Below are 15,883 nucleotides of genomic sequence, written 5' to 3' on the forward strand. Positions count from 1 at the left end.
GATGGCACAGAGGAGCTGGGGACATTCCTCTTGGCCCCTGGGGACAGGCAGGACAAGGAGCTGCATTGTCCCACCCCAGCAGAGATTTGGGGACCACCAGCACAGCCCAGAGCACATCCCCAGCGCGGGGCCATCGCCCTGGCTCACCCACAGCAGCAGCTTGTCTGACACAGCCGGTGCTCCACGCTGCCTTCAGCTGTTAAACTGCCTTGAAAATGATAAAACCAGAGAGGGGGCTGGAGATGGAGCAGCAGTGCTCTCCCCAGGGCCCCTGTTCAAAGGGACACAGCGGGGCAGTGCTGGCACCGACAGCCCCCAGCGCAGCGACACGGCAGGGGGGACGCCAAGCCCAGCCTTTGATGGTTTCTCTCTTCCCACTGTGAAGACTAATCACTTCAGAGAGGGCATCCTGACACGTGCAGGGCCAGCACAGATTCAGCTGCGACGTAATGAGATAAGGGGGGGTAAAAAAGGGTTTGGTGCTGATGCACGTGGGACCTCTGAATCTGGGGATGTTTGGCTTTCTGCACACCACCTCCAGCCATTCCTGGGAGGCCCCAGCTGCACGTCACAGACCCACAGGTGTTGAAGGACAGATGGAGCATCCCCTTGAGGGTCACAGAGAGATGGGAACTTTTGGAATCCACCACCGAATTGCTGCTGAAACATCAGAAAAATTTCCTTTACCACCTCCAGGTGTGTAAAGCTTGGAGCAGATGGTGGCTCCTCTGTTCCCTCAGCCACAGTATCAGAGCATTTAATTTTTCCAGTTTTCAATGGGGACCTCAGCCCGACCTCAGCCCTCCTCTGATGCCTCACACACCCAAAACTAAAGCCCCACAAGGGGCAGGATGCCCAAGACAGTGCACACAAGGGTGGGAGGAACAGCCTCGATCTTCTCCAGGGGGTGTTTACTCTGAAACGCGATAATGGCCTCTTGTACATCATTCCTGATTGTTTCAAAGAACAGAAATCCTCGCCTCCTGCAGACCTGCTGCAGAGCCCAGCTGTGTGCTGACCTTACAATTCACTGAAGTGCCTCTAACCCTGCCATCCAAGAAGTCACCACAGCTGTGGTGAGGAGCTGTGGAAGCCCAGCAGCTCGTGTGAGGACACTCCACGCCTGGGCACTCACCCCTGGTTCGTTCCCCACTCGTTCCGGATGCAGAGGTGCTTGTGCACGGGGTCCTTCATGTACCCTTCATAGCAGAGACATTCCCCTGTGGAGACAGGGACATCAGGGACATGGGAGAACAAAGGCTTTCCATGTGCTTCCCTGCCAAGTGCAGCCTGCAGCCACACCAGGACACCCAGCAGCTCCCTGCTGCCCAGGAAGAAGGTGAGGAAGCACCTTCCCACCACAGCCAGGCTGAGGAGGCAGAGGTGAGCTCACAAGCCCACCCCACCCTCAGGAACACTCACCAGTCTCGGGGTCACACTGGTGCTCACAGGGGTCCAGGAGGCGCCGGGCACAGAGGTCCAGGGCCCAGGGCCCACTGGAGTTTTGCTGGGAGAAGAGGACGACCTGTGCTGGGTTCAGCCAGTCACTGGCATCCAGCTGGCTCCCTTCCAGCAGGATGAACCGGCTTCCTGCCACCGAGACAAGGTGTTGTCACAAGTCAGTGACAGCAACCTGCTGCTGCACCCTCCATCCCACGGTGGTTCCCCACATCCCATCCATCCCTTGATGTTTGCCCCCCATCCTGTGATGGATCCCTCCCTCCCCTGCCCATTCACTCCATCCTGAGATAGTACCCTCTGCCCCACGACTGGGGGCAGTGCCACAAGGAATGCTCTGTCCTGTGCCCATCCTGTCGGCCGTATGACAGCCCCCTCCATTCCATACCTGTCTTCTCTATCCCATGACAGCTCCTTCCATCTTGTCCCTTTCCCCTCTGCCCCACAGCAGCCATCTCCAACCCACACCCCTCCCCTTGGTCCCACACTGAGGTTTGATCCCTCTGTCCCACCATCCCATCGTGGTCCATTTAATCCCATATCTATCCCCCTCCAACCCACAATAATCTCCTTGGCCCTATGCTCATCGCCTCCATCCTGCAGCAAGCCCTGTGTCCCACAACAGCCATCACCACCCTGTGTCTGTCTCTTCTGTCCTGTGCCTATCCCCTCCATCCCTTGCTCCCAACATGGTACCCTCCATCCCACACCAGTCCCCTCTGTCATGGACTCTTCCCCTCTATCCCCCTCTTTCTTCCACCCATCCCTCCTGTCCTGTGCTCACACCCTCCATCCCATGCCCATTCCCTCTGCCCCACCCTGGTGCCCTCCATCCACACCTGTCCCTCCTGTCTTGCACCCATCCTGTCTGTCATTCCCCCTCTCCTCCATCAATCCTCACAGAGGGGGCAGGAAGGAATGGGTAAGGCCACGGGGTGCTCACCGTCAGCAATCAGGTGCTCAGGGACGTGGAGGGTGATCTTGACGACAAGGGGGCAGTTCATGTGGGAAGAGCACACCAGGCTGATGACACAGCTCGTCACACTGATCAGGGTCAGCGTGGTCTTGTTCACGGGGCTTCGGGGGGACCCCACTGAAAAACACAGGAGCACAGTCAACCCTGACACCTGCAGCACCCAGGAAGATCTTCAGGCACAGCCAGGGGACCTCAGGATGCAGAGACCCTGCCCAGCCCCCTGGAAATCCAGCATCAATCAAATCAAATGGAATCCCTTTGGACTTTGAAGAACATGAAGCAGCCTTTGCCATGGGACCCTCCATCCCTCTCTCCCGCTGTGACCAAGATCTTCCTGATCCCCCAGAGCCCTGGCTCTCCCACACCCTGCACTGCAGCATGCTGAGAACTTTACAGCAGCAGAGCTTTAAAGCAGAGCAGCAATATTAGGAAAAAAGGTAAATGCAGTATCCTGGTTTTCCCCACTCCTTCTTGGCACTTCACTCGGGTTAATTTTGTTATGACAACAGGCTCATTGATGCTCTTGAAAAAGCAATAGAGAGCCCTAACTGCTCAGAGCATGCAGGTCTTTGACTTTTAATCTTTCAGCTGAAGAAGCTGAGCGGAAAACAAACTGTCTGGAGACAAAGCCTGAATGAGCCCTCCAGCATCAGCTGAAGGAGATGGCTCCCAGTCTTGCCACTCCCAGAAAAACAAGGCATCATCCAGCAAACGAGACTCATCGAGGGAAAACAGACACTAACTTTCCTCTTGGGAAGAGGAAACCTCCCAGAGGGACAGAGCAGGGCAGTGGGGCAGGACTCCTGCCTGGGACCGAGGCTGTTCCCATCCCGTGGTGCACACACAGCTGGTACGTGCACGGCGCTGAGCAGCAGCACGGGAGCAGCAGCACGGGCCAGCCTTTGAAGCGTGCTCCTCATTAATATACACCAGTGCCCGGCAGGAGCCTCCAGCAAAACATCAGAATGCATTTCATCCTCTGCTGAGAAACTCCACTGGAGAGCAGCAGCAGCCTGCTGCGAAGCAGGGGCTGGTGCCTGCCTGCGGCAGCTGGGATTGCACTCGGGTTTCCATCTTCTTGCCAATGCAAAGCCTCCAAAGCCAGAGAAGCAACGGCAAATAAGGCAAGAGGGATGGCTCGTCACCCACCTCTGCTGCGCCTCCGGCTCCGTGAGGGGTCCGTGTAGAAGGTCAGCTGGGGATCGGTGTCTGCCTCTGTCCCTGAGTCCCCCTCGGGGTTGAGAAATGCCGAGCCAGCTGCAGGGGACACTGAGTGTAGTCATGGAGGGGTTGGCACCGTGCCACCCCAAACCTTGGCATCCTACACCACCCTTCAGGGAAAGCCTTGCACTACAGACCAGAAGCTCCATCTGCCAGGTGCAGCAGGGACAGCATCTGCTCCCCTTCCCAGCACACACAGCCAGACCCCCCCACCACGGGTTACCTTGCAACTTTTCCCACGGCTGTGCCGGTATCCTGTAGTATTTACTGGGACAAACACCACCTGCATCTTCGTAACCAACCAGCCCAACATCGCCTGCATCCTTGCAGGCACCACATTTTCTGTTTCTCCCCACCCAAACCCTATTTCCCATGCTCTCTCCACGCTCTGGTCCTATTTCTCCATCCCAGGAGAGGGTGGGTGGCTGGAATGTGGGTGGGTGGAAGCCCGAGGCGCCCCACCCACCCCAGGGAGCGCCCTACCTCGCGCTTTGTTGTTGATGCGCTTGCGCTGGCTGCTGGAGGTGTGGGACAGCAGCGTGGCCTGCTGGTGGTTCGAGTCCACGGGGCTGGTGGCAATGATGTTGTCCTTGTACTTGTTCATCAGGGACAGCTTGGCGTTATCGCTCCCTGAGCAGGAAGAATTGAAGGCAAAATATTTCACGGATGAAGACTTTTAAAAGGGGGGGAGGTGAGAGAAAGGTTTCCTCGGATCCATCTCCAGATCATCCTGGGGTGATCAAGGCGCTGAAGCTAATGAGCTGAGCTGCCCTCAGTGCACACTAATGAGCAGCTCAGATCCTGAAGAGGATTGGCACCTCCACCAAAGTAGCCAAAAGCTGAGATTTAACACTCAGACTCTCAAGGCACTTCTTCATATGCAGGGCAGCTTCAGGCACCACACCATGATCTTCCCAAATTATCTGGGAAGGCTCTAGTTGGATGGCTCAGTTAGTGATATGACCAAAGAACAGGTTTGTGACAAGCCTCAAAGAATCCCTGCTGGTGATCAGAAGGCAGCATTAACTCTGAACCATACTGACAGCAAGTAAAAATTAGCTACTAAAACCTCACCCGAAGAAGACACCAGAAATCTGGGGACACAAAGGGAAGTTTAGGGGTCACAACGGGATGGCATGGAGGGAACCCCATTCTGGTTCTCAGTCAGGCCATGGAAACCACAAAGCTGCATTGTCCCAGCCATGTCCCACTCAGCAGGGACTGCTCTCCACAGGCTGAAAGGTCTCCCAGCGACGGGAGTGCCTTCAGGGGACCACCAACATCTCACACCCAACGAAAACCCAGAGAAACAGGGAAAATGCTCCAGGGAAAACACCTGTATAGAACTGTGGAGAGAAGACAAGCCGGAAAGGACCCAGCTCAGCCCAAGCCCACCTGGTGTGAGGTCCATGCTGGCCTTCTCATTGCAGCCCTGCAGCGAGTCGAGGGTGCGGGTGACCTGGCTGGCGAAGTCCTCGCCGCCGTTCATGCACTCGCGCTGGAGGTGGTGCCGCAGGTCGGTGATGTCGTACTCGTAGCCGTCCAGGATGGGCGTCTCGCGGATGCTGAGCGTGCCGCTGGAGTTGTGGCCCTGCACGCGGGCGTTGCGCAGGCTCTCCCGCCCGTGGCCCCCGATCAGCACCGACGGGATGTAGTGGATCTCGTTGGCCGCCTCGGCGCTGGCGCTCTTCTGGGGCTGCGGCACGCGGCGCCGCTTGCACCACCGCCGGCGCGTGTAGAGGATCATCACCAGGCAGAGGATGGAGAGCAGCAGGGCGATCATCCCTCCCTGCGGGCACAGGCGCGAGCAGGGATCAGCCAGGGGCCGGCATCCGCCATCCCCTGGGACACAAACGCCCCAGGGATGCTCCATTGTGGAAAGGGGAGCCCGATCACCAAGAGTCTGCTGGCACCTGGAGCACCCAGTGCTGGCCTGGAGCCTGCCTTGGGCTGGACCAGTTTTGAAGTCGCCACCGAGGCATGAAAAAGCAGCATTTAAAGCAAAGCATGTTTTGTTTCACTCTCCTGCTTTTGAAAACAGAGATCAGCTTTATTCCAGGCAAATGCTCCTAAGGGCAACTTTTTCTGACCCATTTCCAACCGGTTTCAACGCTGTCACTCTCAATCTTGGGAGATTTTCCCAGGGTATCCGGCAGCAATTGCAGCACAGATTAAAAGAGATCAAGGCTTGAGACAGGCAGATGACTGAAGTGCTGTTTGGGGAACATGTTTGGGGAAAGAGGCTGGAAAAGCTCCTGTCCCACAGGAATGGACCCCAAAACTGCACCTGGCCATCCTGCCACCGTCCCCAAGATCACCCTCCTGCAAGACGTCACTGTACACGGATAGTGTGCGGTGAGATGAAAGCCCCAAACTGGCCCTTTATGCACAATCTGCCAAGAATAATAACAATAATAACAAGAAAAAGCATGTGGAGCCAGTTAAGAGCTCAGAGTCCATCCATAGCTCCGGTCTCCCTCCTCTTTTCTTATGCAACAGGTGATCTTGAGAAAATAAAATAATAGTAATAATCTGCTCCATTAGGATAAAACATTAAGGGAATTACTGAATGAGAAGCAGGAGAGGCAGCTGGAGAAGGAAGTTTAATGGCCATTACAGTTTAATCCCCTTTCATTTCCAGAATAATGGAGCTGTGATGCACCACCCCAGCCTCCTTCCCAACTTTCTTTAAAAACAAAACCAAAACAAACAAATAAGAAAAAAAAAAAAAAAAAAAAAAAAGAAGAAAGAGAAAACAAACACAGTGATTCAGGAGACCAGCAGTCCTGCAGAAGTCAGGGAGCTGGCTGGCATCTTTCTGGCCAGCAAGCCTACAGCCAGGACATCAGATAATATTGCTGGGGCTGAAAACTGGCCCTGGATACAAAAACCATAGAATCTTACAATGGTTGTGATTGGTAGGGACCTTAAATTCACCTCATTCCAACGCCCTTGCCAAAAGTAGGGACAAGCCCTGTCCAACCTTGCCTTGCACACTTCCAGAGATGGGGCAGCCACAGCTTCTCCAGGCAACCTGTGCCAGGGCCTCAGCACCCTCGCAAGGAAGAATTTCTTCCCAATATCTATTCTCTGTATGACTCTAATTCCATCACTACATGCCTTTGTATAAAGTGCCTGGCATAGTCGTGCAGAATTTTTCGTGGCAAAGTGGAAACCTAATTCTGTATCACGCTCCAATCCCTATGAGATCTTGCGATCCGTAAATGAGTGGGGATTATCCCCATCCCCACCAGAGATGGCCTCCTCTGTCATGGCTCTCCATCACCCTAGAGAAAGTCCACCTGCAGGTGGCATGACAAGCAGGTAGGAGGAATTCCAGGGCATTCCTGGCTTTCCTTCACCCTCTATAGGCACATTAAATCCCCCAAACACCAGCAAGCTCTGCCATACGCCTCTGCTGGTGAACAGGAGAGACCAAGCTGGAGCTCAAATTTGAGCTGGACGCCCATTTTTTTTCAGGCAGTGGCTGTGGGTTCACAAAAGAGACTTGTCATTTCATTGAAAACGAGCTTCTTCTGCCCCAATAGTCTGAGAGCTCAAATTATCCCTGAGAAAAGCAGCGTGTGGACTCTTGAGATTTCAAGAGGCTCTGAGAGGAGGATGAAAACCAGAACTGAAGTCTCCCCTACCTACTGACTACTGGAGAGGGTCAGACCACCACCTCATAGCCCCTTTTTCCCTCACAGGAGCACTGAAATCCCATTCTGCTTTATTCCCCCCAGTCCAGCATCCATGTGATGGCTGGGAGAGGAGCCCTGCACGGGATGGGTGCGGGAGTGCTCCTCACCTGGTCCACGAGCAGACCTTGGTCACGATGGATACAATCCCTCACTCACACTCCTTCCCTTGGCAACCACACAGCAAAGAAGGAAAATCAGCCTTGAAAACGCCACGTGATCCTGACTCCTGGCACAAAAGCCAAGCTCTATTTGTCAGGAAGTAAGGATGCTGTCGGAGCAGAGCTGAGAGTGATGGGGAAAAAGGGCAGAGGAGGACTCAATCTGCATTTGCACATTTCGGTATGACAGCGATGAGCTGCAGACATCCTTTTCATCAGCTCGGTAACAAACCTTCATCCAGGCACTTGTGCCTTGATCTTGGCATACAGCAGTGCCCAAGAAGATCAAGACCACAGCAGGACCAGCCTCTCAAGAGGTGATGCACCCTCTTAGGAGCAGCTGGGAACAGACAGTAAAATTGAGATAATGGTGCAAGATGTTTTTGGGAGTGGCTTTGCAAACCATTTTTTTTCCCTCAGACTAATCAAGCACAAATGATGGAGGAGAAGCCTGGCCTGGGGCTGCAATCTGGAAGAGCAATTGAAGCTCTTATTAGGGTAGACACCACTGAACAGCCTGTTTCCAGCCTCTGCAACACATTGTCTCCGGCTAATTATCTTCCAGTGGCACAAAAATTGTAGGATTCTTCAAGTTTTTTTCCAGCACAACAGAAAAAAAAACCAAACAAACAACCAACAAACACAGCACAGATCTCCCCCCAACCTACAGATCTCTCCTTTCTCTGCTTTTAAAACCTTCTCTCTGTGTAGCTGGGTGGAGTGTTGCTGTGCAACCTCGGCACATGAAACCATGGCCACGCTGATAAAAGCAGTGGTGACAGTGCCTGGTGGCACTGTGACACCCGCTGTGCATCAGGGCAGAGGGCAGCAGGCACCATGCACCGGGCAAAGGGCTCCTGAGGAGTCAATGGGAATTAACCCCGGGTTAACGTGGTGGAGACCTTCAAAGCACAGAGCCCCCGGGGACAAAGGCACCCCACAAACGTATTTTCAAAGTGATGCAAACTAAGGGAGAGCTTTGAAGCAGCCTGTGAAGGCACTCAGCATTCACCACTCAGAGGGGTGCCCAGGGCATCCTGACCACCCCAAAGGTGAGCACAGCTCCCCACCCTAGGGCAGCTGGAGCCAGATGGGGAAATAAATGGCTTTTCAAAAGCCACTGTATTTTCTACAGGCTTCTGCACAGCTAAACAGGGGCTGCCTCGCCATCACATACCATGACAGAGATGTGGAGGATCCTCAGCTCCTCCTCTGCCGACTCGGTCTGCGGTTCCTCTGTGGGGTCGAAGCCGGGCAGGTTGGGGGCCCCGTCTTGGTGGTGGATGTGGAAGAGCAAGGTGCCGTTCTCCAGCCACTGCTGCCGCCAGCGCACCAGCGGGATGTCATCCGTGTTGCCTGAGATCTCTGCAAGAGCAAAGCCGGTCAAGGGGGAGGTGTGGAGCAGAGGGTTCATGGGAGACGTTCACCGCTTCCCAAAAAAATGGCTGGAGGGACCAAAGGATGCACGCCCTCCAGTCACCTCCCGCCAGCACCGTGCATGCCCCTACATAAATGACAAACCTGAAGGGCTAAGGGGAGTAAAGCCCTATCTCTGGGTATAATCCAGATGTGGGCCGCTCCAGAACTCCAGCTGTGGTGCAGGGAGACAGCACTTAGTGACAGCAGTAACCCAGCAGTCTCCTTCCAGCTCTAGTTTGGGCAGGTTTTACCCACACCGCTTCAGACATTGGGAACTCAGGATACAGGACAACTTTTCAGCAGCATCATGGCATCACTGGGACCACACCACAAATTATTGCAGACAAAATATTTACCGTCCTTTGTGAGCAGTGAAATGTGAACCTGGCTGTGATTTCAGAGGTTTTCAGTTTTCAAACATTTTCTACAGGACTCAGCCCAGAGACCTGCAGAGGTACCTGCAGCTTCTGCCCAAGTAACCCTATTTTCCCTAAGTACCTTTAATTCCAGGGTTTGGGGCAGTGAGACAGATGGACAAAGCTGGGCTGTCATGGAAGTAGAGGACACTCAGGCAGGAAGAGCAGCTGAGGGCAGGGACACAACACATGCTCCAGGACACTAAATGCCAAATCAAACCTAATTCACCTGGCTAACTCCAAAATTTCAGGGACATCCTAGAGCTGGGTCTCAGCCAAAGACAGGGTAACCAGCACCTCTCCCTAGGAGAGATGGGCACTGTTTCAACCACTGTGGCCCCCTCAGACCAGATCAGCTTGATCACCATCTCACACCACCTCAATCTCAGCCATCAGCTCAAGCCTGCCATTTGCCTGTTAGCTATTTTTTGTGAAAATAGCAAATTTTGTTGGGATGACCAGAAAAAACGCCATCAGCTTCCCACTGAGGCACAGCTTTCCCTCCTGTACCTGCCCCATTGATGGCAGTGGGAAGGCGCCCGTCTCACTTTGCAAATTATCATCTTTATTTTGCTTGTTTCATGCTGCCTTCAAATGAAAACTGGAATTCAATTACAGCGCTGAAAAACAACATCTTAAATTTGCTGTTAATTAATTTCATTAGGCTGCCTTAAGTGAGCTGGCTGCCAGGGGAGGTGGGGAGGGGGGCAGAATCTGCATCGGGAACCAGGTTCATCCTCCCAAACTGATTTGATTAATCAAAAGAAACATTAGCCACGGCGAGTGAACTGGCAGAGTGCTGGTGCTCAGCACGGGCCGTGCTTCTGGCGGTGATCAGGGCACTTGGAGTGTCCCCAGCACAGGGATGCTGAGCACTCCACCACGCTGGTGGGAAGCAAAACCCAGAGTTAAGTCACCAGGAAGCCAGAAGCACTTTTGGAATTCCCTCTAACTGTGTGTTTAGGGACACAGATCCCCTTTGAAAAGCCGGCCCTGGGAGCCGGGAGGATTTGAAGCAGCAGATCTCCTCCTCTCCCACATGCTCTTTATTCATGGACTGAGAGGGGAAATCAAGCTTGCCTGCTTTCCCAACTCCCCATGGCTTCTCAACTCCGTATGAACCAGCTCAAATGGAGGAAAACACTCTCCCTGCACCTGCCTGCTAACGTGAAATTATGGGTAATTAAGGCAAGAACTTTCATGCACAGCAGGAACTCAACATACTGACATTTGGAAAAAATGTAAATACCAGCATTTGCTCCATTGTAAAGAGTGAAAATAATAGATACTAAGTATGTGACATTGTGACATTTAGAAAGCTAGAGTTAGAGATGTTTTCCCCCTGATCTGACATATCATTGTAAAAGCAGCACCCTTCATCTCATTAATATTTGAGAAGAAATCCTTGATGGAAGTTATTTAAATGATTAATAGATTATAGTAAATTTAAGCCTTAAAATAGGTTGTCATAATTTCAAATTTATTTAAACAGGCTTTTTTTTTTTTAAATACATTTCAATAAAAAATGGATTATTGTTTTAGAAGAGCACAATCCAGCCACAGAGCCTGAGCACGTTACCCTCTTTCACCAGACATCAGGACGTGACCCTGCAGCTGCACTGCACACTTGAAAAATTTACACATATAAATAAATGCTTTCCTGCATCTGTGAAGCTCTCTTGGAGTTTGGCTTAAGCAAAAGACCAAGACAAGATCAAGACCAAGACCAAGACAAGATCAAGACCAAGCTTCCTCCCTAACACAGCACCTCTTTACTCTCTCTTCTCCCAGTCCAACAGATTTCACTTTTCCCTTTGTCTTGCTCTCCAAGCAGACATCTCACCACCTGGTGGGAGATGCTACAGTGACCCATGGAGCCAGCTGGGATGATTTATCTGGATGTTGTAGGGTGTCAGCTCTGCTACAGATCTGGCAGGTGCCAACCCTGCTGACCAGTTTGTACAGGAGGAGGCAGAAAAGTGGGCAGAAAGGCAAAAATTAACAAAAAAAAAAAATGGTGGGGGGAGAGGATAATTTCAAGATCAAAGTTTGAAAGATATTGATGAAAAGCCTGGTCCCTGCATGGCTTTCATTAAGGCCTTGGATAGGAAGCCATTAGCACTAGTATTAACTTCTTGCACCTCTGTTAAAAAATAGCCTGTCTGAGTCAGAGGTTAATAACAGTAGGAGGCCACTAATTAGGCTGTGCCACTTTCACCTGGTATCAAACGTGGCCCAGGTCCTTCACATCTGCAGGAGCAGCAGCCTCCAAAGGCCCCAGCTGATGCTTTTAACATAGCAGCCGTGGCTGCTCCCCTCCCAGCCCATCTGCCAGGGGAGGGAGTGGGGACAGAAAGGTCCTACAGGAGCAATTTGAGGAGAGGACAAAAAAACAGGTTGAAGGTGCTGGAGGTGTGTGGATTTATACCTGCTTTGTTCTTCATTATCCCAAACAGCCTCATTTCTCTTGGGGCAGCTGTCCCACGCGAAGCAAACCCAGTCCTTCTGGAGACAACACCTCTGCATGTCCTGATTTTGGGAGGCAACACCTCTGTTACGGCCCAATTCTTCACCTGAGCTGCTGCAACATCAAAACCACGGCCCATGAGCCTGGTGCTGACCTGGACCTACTCCCATGTCCTCATCACCCCACTGAGACCTGGCATGGTGGCACACGAGGAGAACAACTCTCCTTAAAAACTCACGTCAGCATTCTGATGAAAAAAACACCCAGCAAAACAATTTTTCTCTCCATTTGGAAGCGTTTTGCACTAATAGATGCCTCCAATAAGTCAAATGAACTCTGCCATAATGCTGGTCTCCACAGAGCCATTTCATACAGCCGAGCACAGATTTTGACTTGGACTTGTATTTCCTCGTTAACATTTAAACCTGCCTTATTTTCCATCCGGAACCTGACTGTGTTTTAATTTAAGTTCCCCATTAGCTAAGGCTTTTGCTCCATGCCTAAACCACACACATCCTTTAAAGGGCTTGAACTCAGCTAAATCAAGCCTTGCACTCCTCCCAGGGTCTCCACTGCCTGAAGTGACTCAGGAGACCTTCCCACCATGAGTCACTTGCTCTCTCTGCTGGGACCTCAGGCCTTGATTTCTACCAATTCAGATGTCAAAACGCTTATCTGGATACTTAACTCACTTATACTTCCAGGGTTTCAGTGACAGATAATTCATGGGATAATATCAATGTTTTTATGGACCTGCTTTAAAAATTCACATTCATCACTGACTACCCATATTTCATTTGCATTTTTTCCTGTCTCCGGTCTCAGGTAGGAAAACCAGCTCGTTCTGCGGGTCATTCCGCCTTTTCAAGACAACCCAGCTTTCCCATACCAGCAAACATAAACCTCACTGTATATATAGGAACCTGCTTCACGGGAGAGGGCCCCTGGGGGAAAATCTCCAAAAGACTCATAGATGTGGGAGGACAAAAAGGTTTGAGGGAGAGGCAGTGGTGATCTCCCTGGAGCCACTCTCAGGCCAGGTCAGAGAGATCACCCCACCACGATGCCTGCGCGTGAGGCTGGTACACGTGAAGCCACGAGGTGCCCCAGCATGGCTGACAGCTAGCCAGGTTTCTCCTTGGAATGCAGGGCGCCTTTGCTTTTGGGAAGGTCACCAGGGAGTTACATTTCAAAGCCATAGCCATGCTTTAGCCTTGAACTGGGATTTCTGTCCCAAATATGCCAGAGCCCTAAGCCCTCCCTTTCTTTACCAACAAACCCTCCGTCACTCTGGGGGTGACGCTGAGCTGCACGACTGTTTTTGAGCAGAGGACGCTGATCCATCATTCGTGGGGCTGAGCTGACCGGGTTTGCTCTGCAGCTGCTGAATTTCCAACCTGACAGCCCTCCCTGCCCTGCCCTTCCCCACGGCCCAAGGACGCGCCCGGCCGCACCTGTGCGGCTCCCCCTCCAAGGTTATTCTTCCATCACATTTCTCAAATTTGACCTAAAGCTGGGGGGAAAACAACAAGCAGACTGGGACATTCGCTGGTGTTTGATTTTCACTCCTGTCTTGTTACTTTGGTCCCATCTGCTGTAGCTGTGAACCACAGAGGAAATGTGGGCAGGGAGGCAAATCCACCTCCTGGCCCAACACTCGGGTGACACGGTCATGTTCAAAAGAACCCAAGTGCCCACCCATGACAGGGAGCAAAAGGAAAATAAAGAGAATGTGTGAATGCACTTCCAAGATGCCATGCTGCTATAAAAACCCCAGAAAGGACCACATCTGTAGTTGATATCTCACCCTGCAATGCTGTCACGTCACCTCTTCCAGAGGGAAAATCAGGTCCCCGTGGAAAGGGTCCAAATGATGGAGAGGTTCCCAGTCAGCCATGGAAAATTACTATCCTGGCTGAACTGTCTCCCAGCAAATCAGTGAGAAGGAGGGCACAAACCCCTGAGCTCAGATGGTGCTCACCTACGAACTGCAGAACTCCACCAACACAACCACTATCACTCCGACAGGGTGAGCAACTCGAGAGGAAAACCTGCCAGAGGAAAGCTCAATTTCTTATAAAAGCTCTTGTGCATCAAGGAAATTAAAGACCAGTAAATTCTGCTTGTGCCCTGGACACTTTGTTAGAGGAACCTGTAGGTGCACCAGTAAATACAGGTCACCCAACATTGTAAGCCAGCAGATAAGGGTGATCCAATTTGACAGACTCGTTTCAAAAAGTTCTTGTCAAAATCCACCCTCAAAGTTCCCCAAAGCACCAAAGTGGTGCTGGGATGAGAAGGAAAGTCATCTTGAAGCCCACCAGGTGGGGGAGGAGTAAGGGTTTAGTTTTCATGATGAAAGGAGGTTACCAAGAAGCCCCACGGAGATCTTTGTCAGGACCTTGGCTGCTCAGAAACACCCTGGAAGAGGAGGAGAATGACAAAGTTGGTCACCAAGGCTAAATTTAGTCTTCTCAAAGCTAAAACTGAGAAGTGCAGGAGGAAAGTGGGCAAGGAAGTGGGCAGGTGAAACTCAACCTTGGTGAAAGCAAGCTGATCTGGAATCCTGCAAGTGATATTCAGGTCAACCATCTCGAAAAGGAGGAGGCAAAGCTTGGAAGGTTTGGAGGAGGGGTACAAGGAAGATGAGATGCTGCAAATGGCTTTGCGAAGAGGAGAAACCAACTGTGTTAGGACTCCTCAGTAAAGCAACCAAAAAACAGGGTGAGGACTTGATAAAAGCCTGTAAAACCATCAGGCCCATGGAGCAGTGGGAAAGGCAATGCTTATTCACTGTTTCTCACTTTGCAAGGATTTACAAGTGCAAAAACCAACAAAAACTTCTTTTTCATCCACCATAAAGTATGAAAGCACTGCAAAAGGTACTGAATTCAGGGAGGACAGAGCCACATTGAGCAGAGAGCCCAGAGGCACAACCCAGGTCGAGAAATCCCTGCAGCACAGACCTGGGCAGCAGGGAAAGGACCATATATAGATATACTGCAGTTTCAACTATTTTTTTCTCAATTATCAGTGCTGGCTGCAGATGCCAAGGGACAACAACCCACTACCCCCACACTGCCCAGTCTCCTGGGGTTCAAGAGCGACTGCAAAGCCAGCTTTGTGCTACCCAGGCCAGCACTCAAGGGTGCATCCCACATCCATGTGTCCCTTTGGGGGTGGCTGAGACCCTCTGCTCCCCCAGGCACTGCCTCATGGGAGGAGGGGATACCCCAGGGCAGCTCCCTCCTAGTGACAGAGGCGATCCTCTTAACACCCAGCCAGAAACTCCCCCTTTCCGAATCCCAGCCCTCCGTGCTGTCAGACCCTACAGCCCCAAGACACTTGCCAAGATTCCCTTCAGCTTTACAAGGCAGCCAGCAATTTTCACAGGGAGGCAAAGGACTATTTATATCCATCACAGACTGGCAGGGAAGGTAATGGCTGGCCACTCCAGCCCATCTGCCAGGCACTTAGAGAAACATCAGAGCATATCGTACAGGGGAGGTCAGGCAGTGGAGCTGGGACCAGCAGGGGACGTGGGGGGGATGCTCCACAGTGATGGCATGGGCTGCACCTCAAGGGTGAGCATCAGCTCACTCCTACACACTCATCTGTGTAAGTGCTCGTTGTGCCGAGGCCGAGAGGGCAGGAAAATTAGATGTTACTTTGGCATTTCTGTGCTCAGCACAGGGAACAAGCACAGCTACTTGTTCCTCATCTCCCCTGGGGGGAGAGCCACGACCTGCTGGTTTTCTGAGACAAGGGATGACCCTCCCAGGGAGTGAAACAGGAGCAAAACATCCTTGTCTGCTCTCCTATCCGCAGCTAGGCCAAGAGCTTTTCCAAGAGCTGGAGGGAACAATGCTGGTCTTGGAGGAAGGGATGGAGAAGACAGGCATGGGCTGCTGCCAGCTGCAGCCTAGCATCACAAACTCTGGTGCTTAGGAGCTCTTATATGATTTCAAGCTCCATTTTCAAGTTTGTGGGGAGGATCTGAAAGATGTGAAAGGCTGAATAAAATAAAAAAAAAAAAAAAAAAAGAAGGAAGAAGGATGTAGAAGGGG

General features: G+C 51.9%; 1 protein-coding gene across 1 annotated transcript in view; it reads right to left on the reverse strand.

Annotated features, from left to right (window-relative positions):
* The window catches only part of ASTN1 (astrotactin 1), a 45,127-nt gene that overhangs the window by 16,506 nt on the left and 12,738 nt on the right, over positions 1 to 15,883 (reverse strand). The window contains exons 2-8 of the mRNA XM_041479011.1: positions 8,692 to 8,879; positions 5,051 to 5,444; positions 4,139 to 4,285; positions 3,584 to 3,691; positions 2,402 to 2,551; positions 1,423 to 1,590; positions 1,136 to 1,220 (exon numbers count right to left, since the gene is read on the reverse strand). Coding sequence (XP_041334945.1) covers positions 1,136 to 1,220; positions 1,423 to 1,590; positions 2,402 to 2,551; positions 3,584 to 3,691; positions 4,139 to 4,285; positions 5,051 to 5,444; positions 8,692 to 8,879 — 1,240 coding nt within the window. The remainder of the gene's footprint in view (positions 1 to 1,135; positions 1,221 to 1,422; positions 1,591 to 2,401; positions 2,552 to 3,583; positions 3,692 to 4,138; positions 4,286 to 5,050; positions 5,445 to 8,691; positions 8,880 to 15,883) is intronic.

Source organism: Pyrgilauda ruficollis, unplaced genomic scaffold (genome assembly GCF_017590135.1).
Source record: "Pyrgilauda ruficollis isolate IOZ18807 unplaced genomic scaffold, ASM1759013v1 scaffold47, whole genome shotgun sequence".
Lineage (NCBI taxonomy): Eukaryota > Metazoa > Chordata > Aves > Passeriformes > Passeridae > Pyrgilauda > Pyrgilauda ruficollis.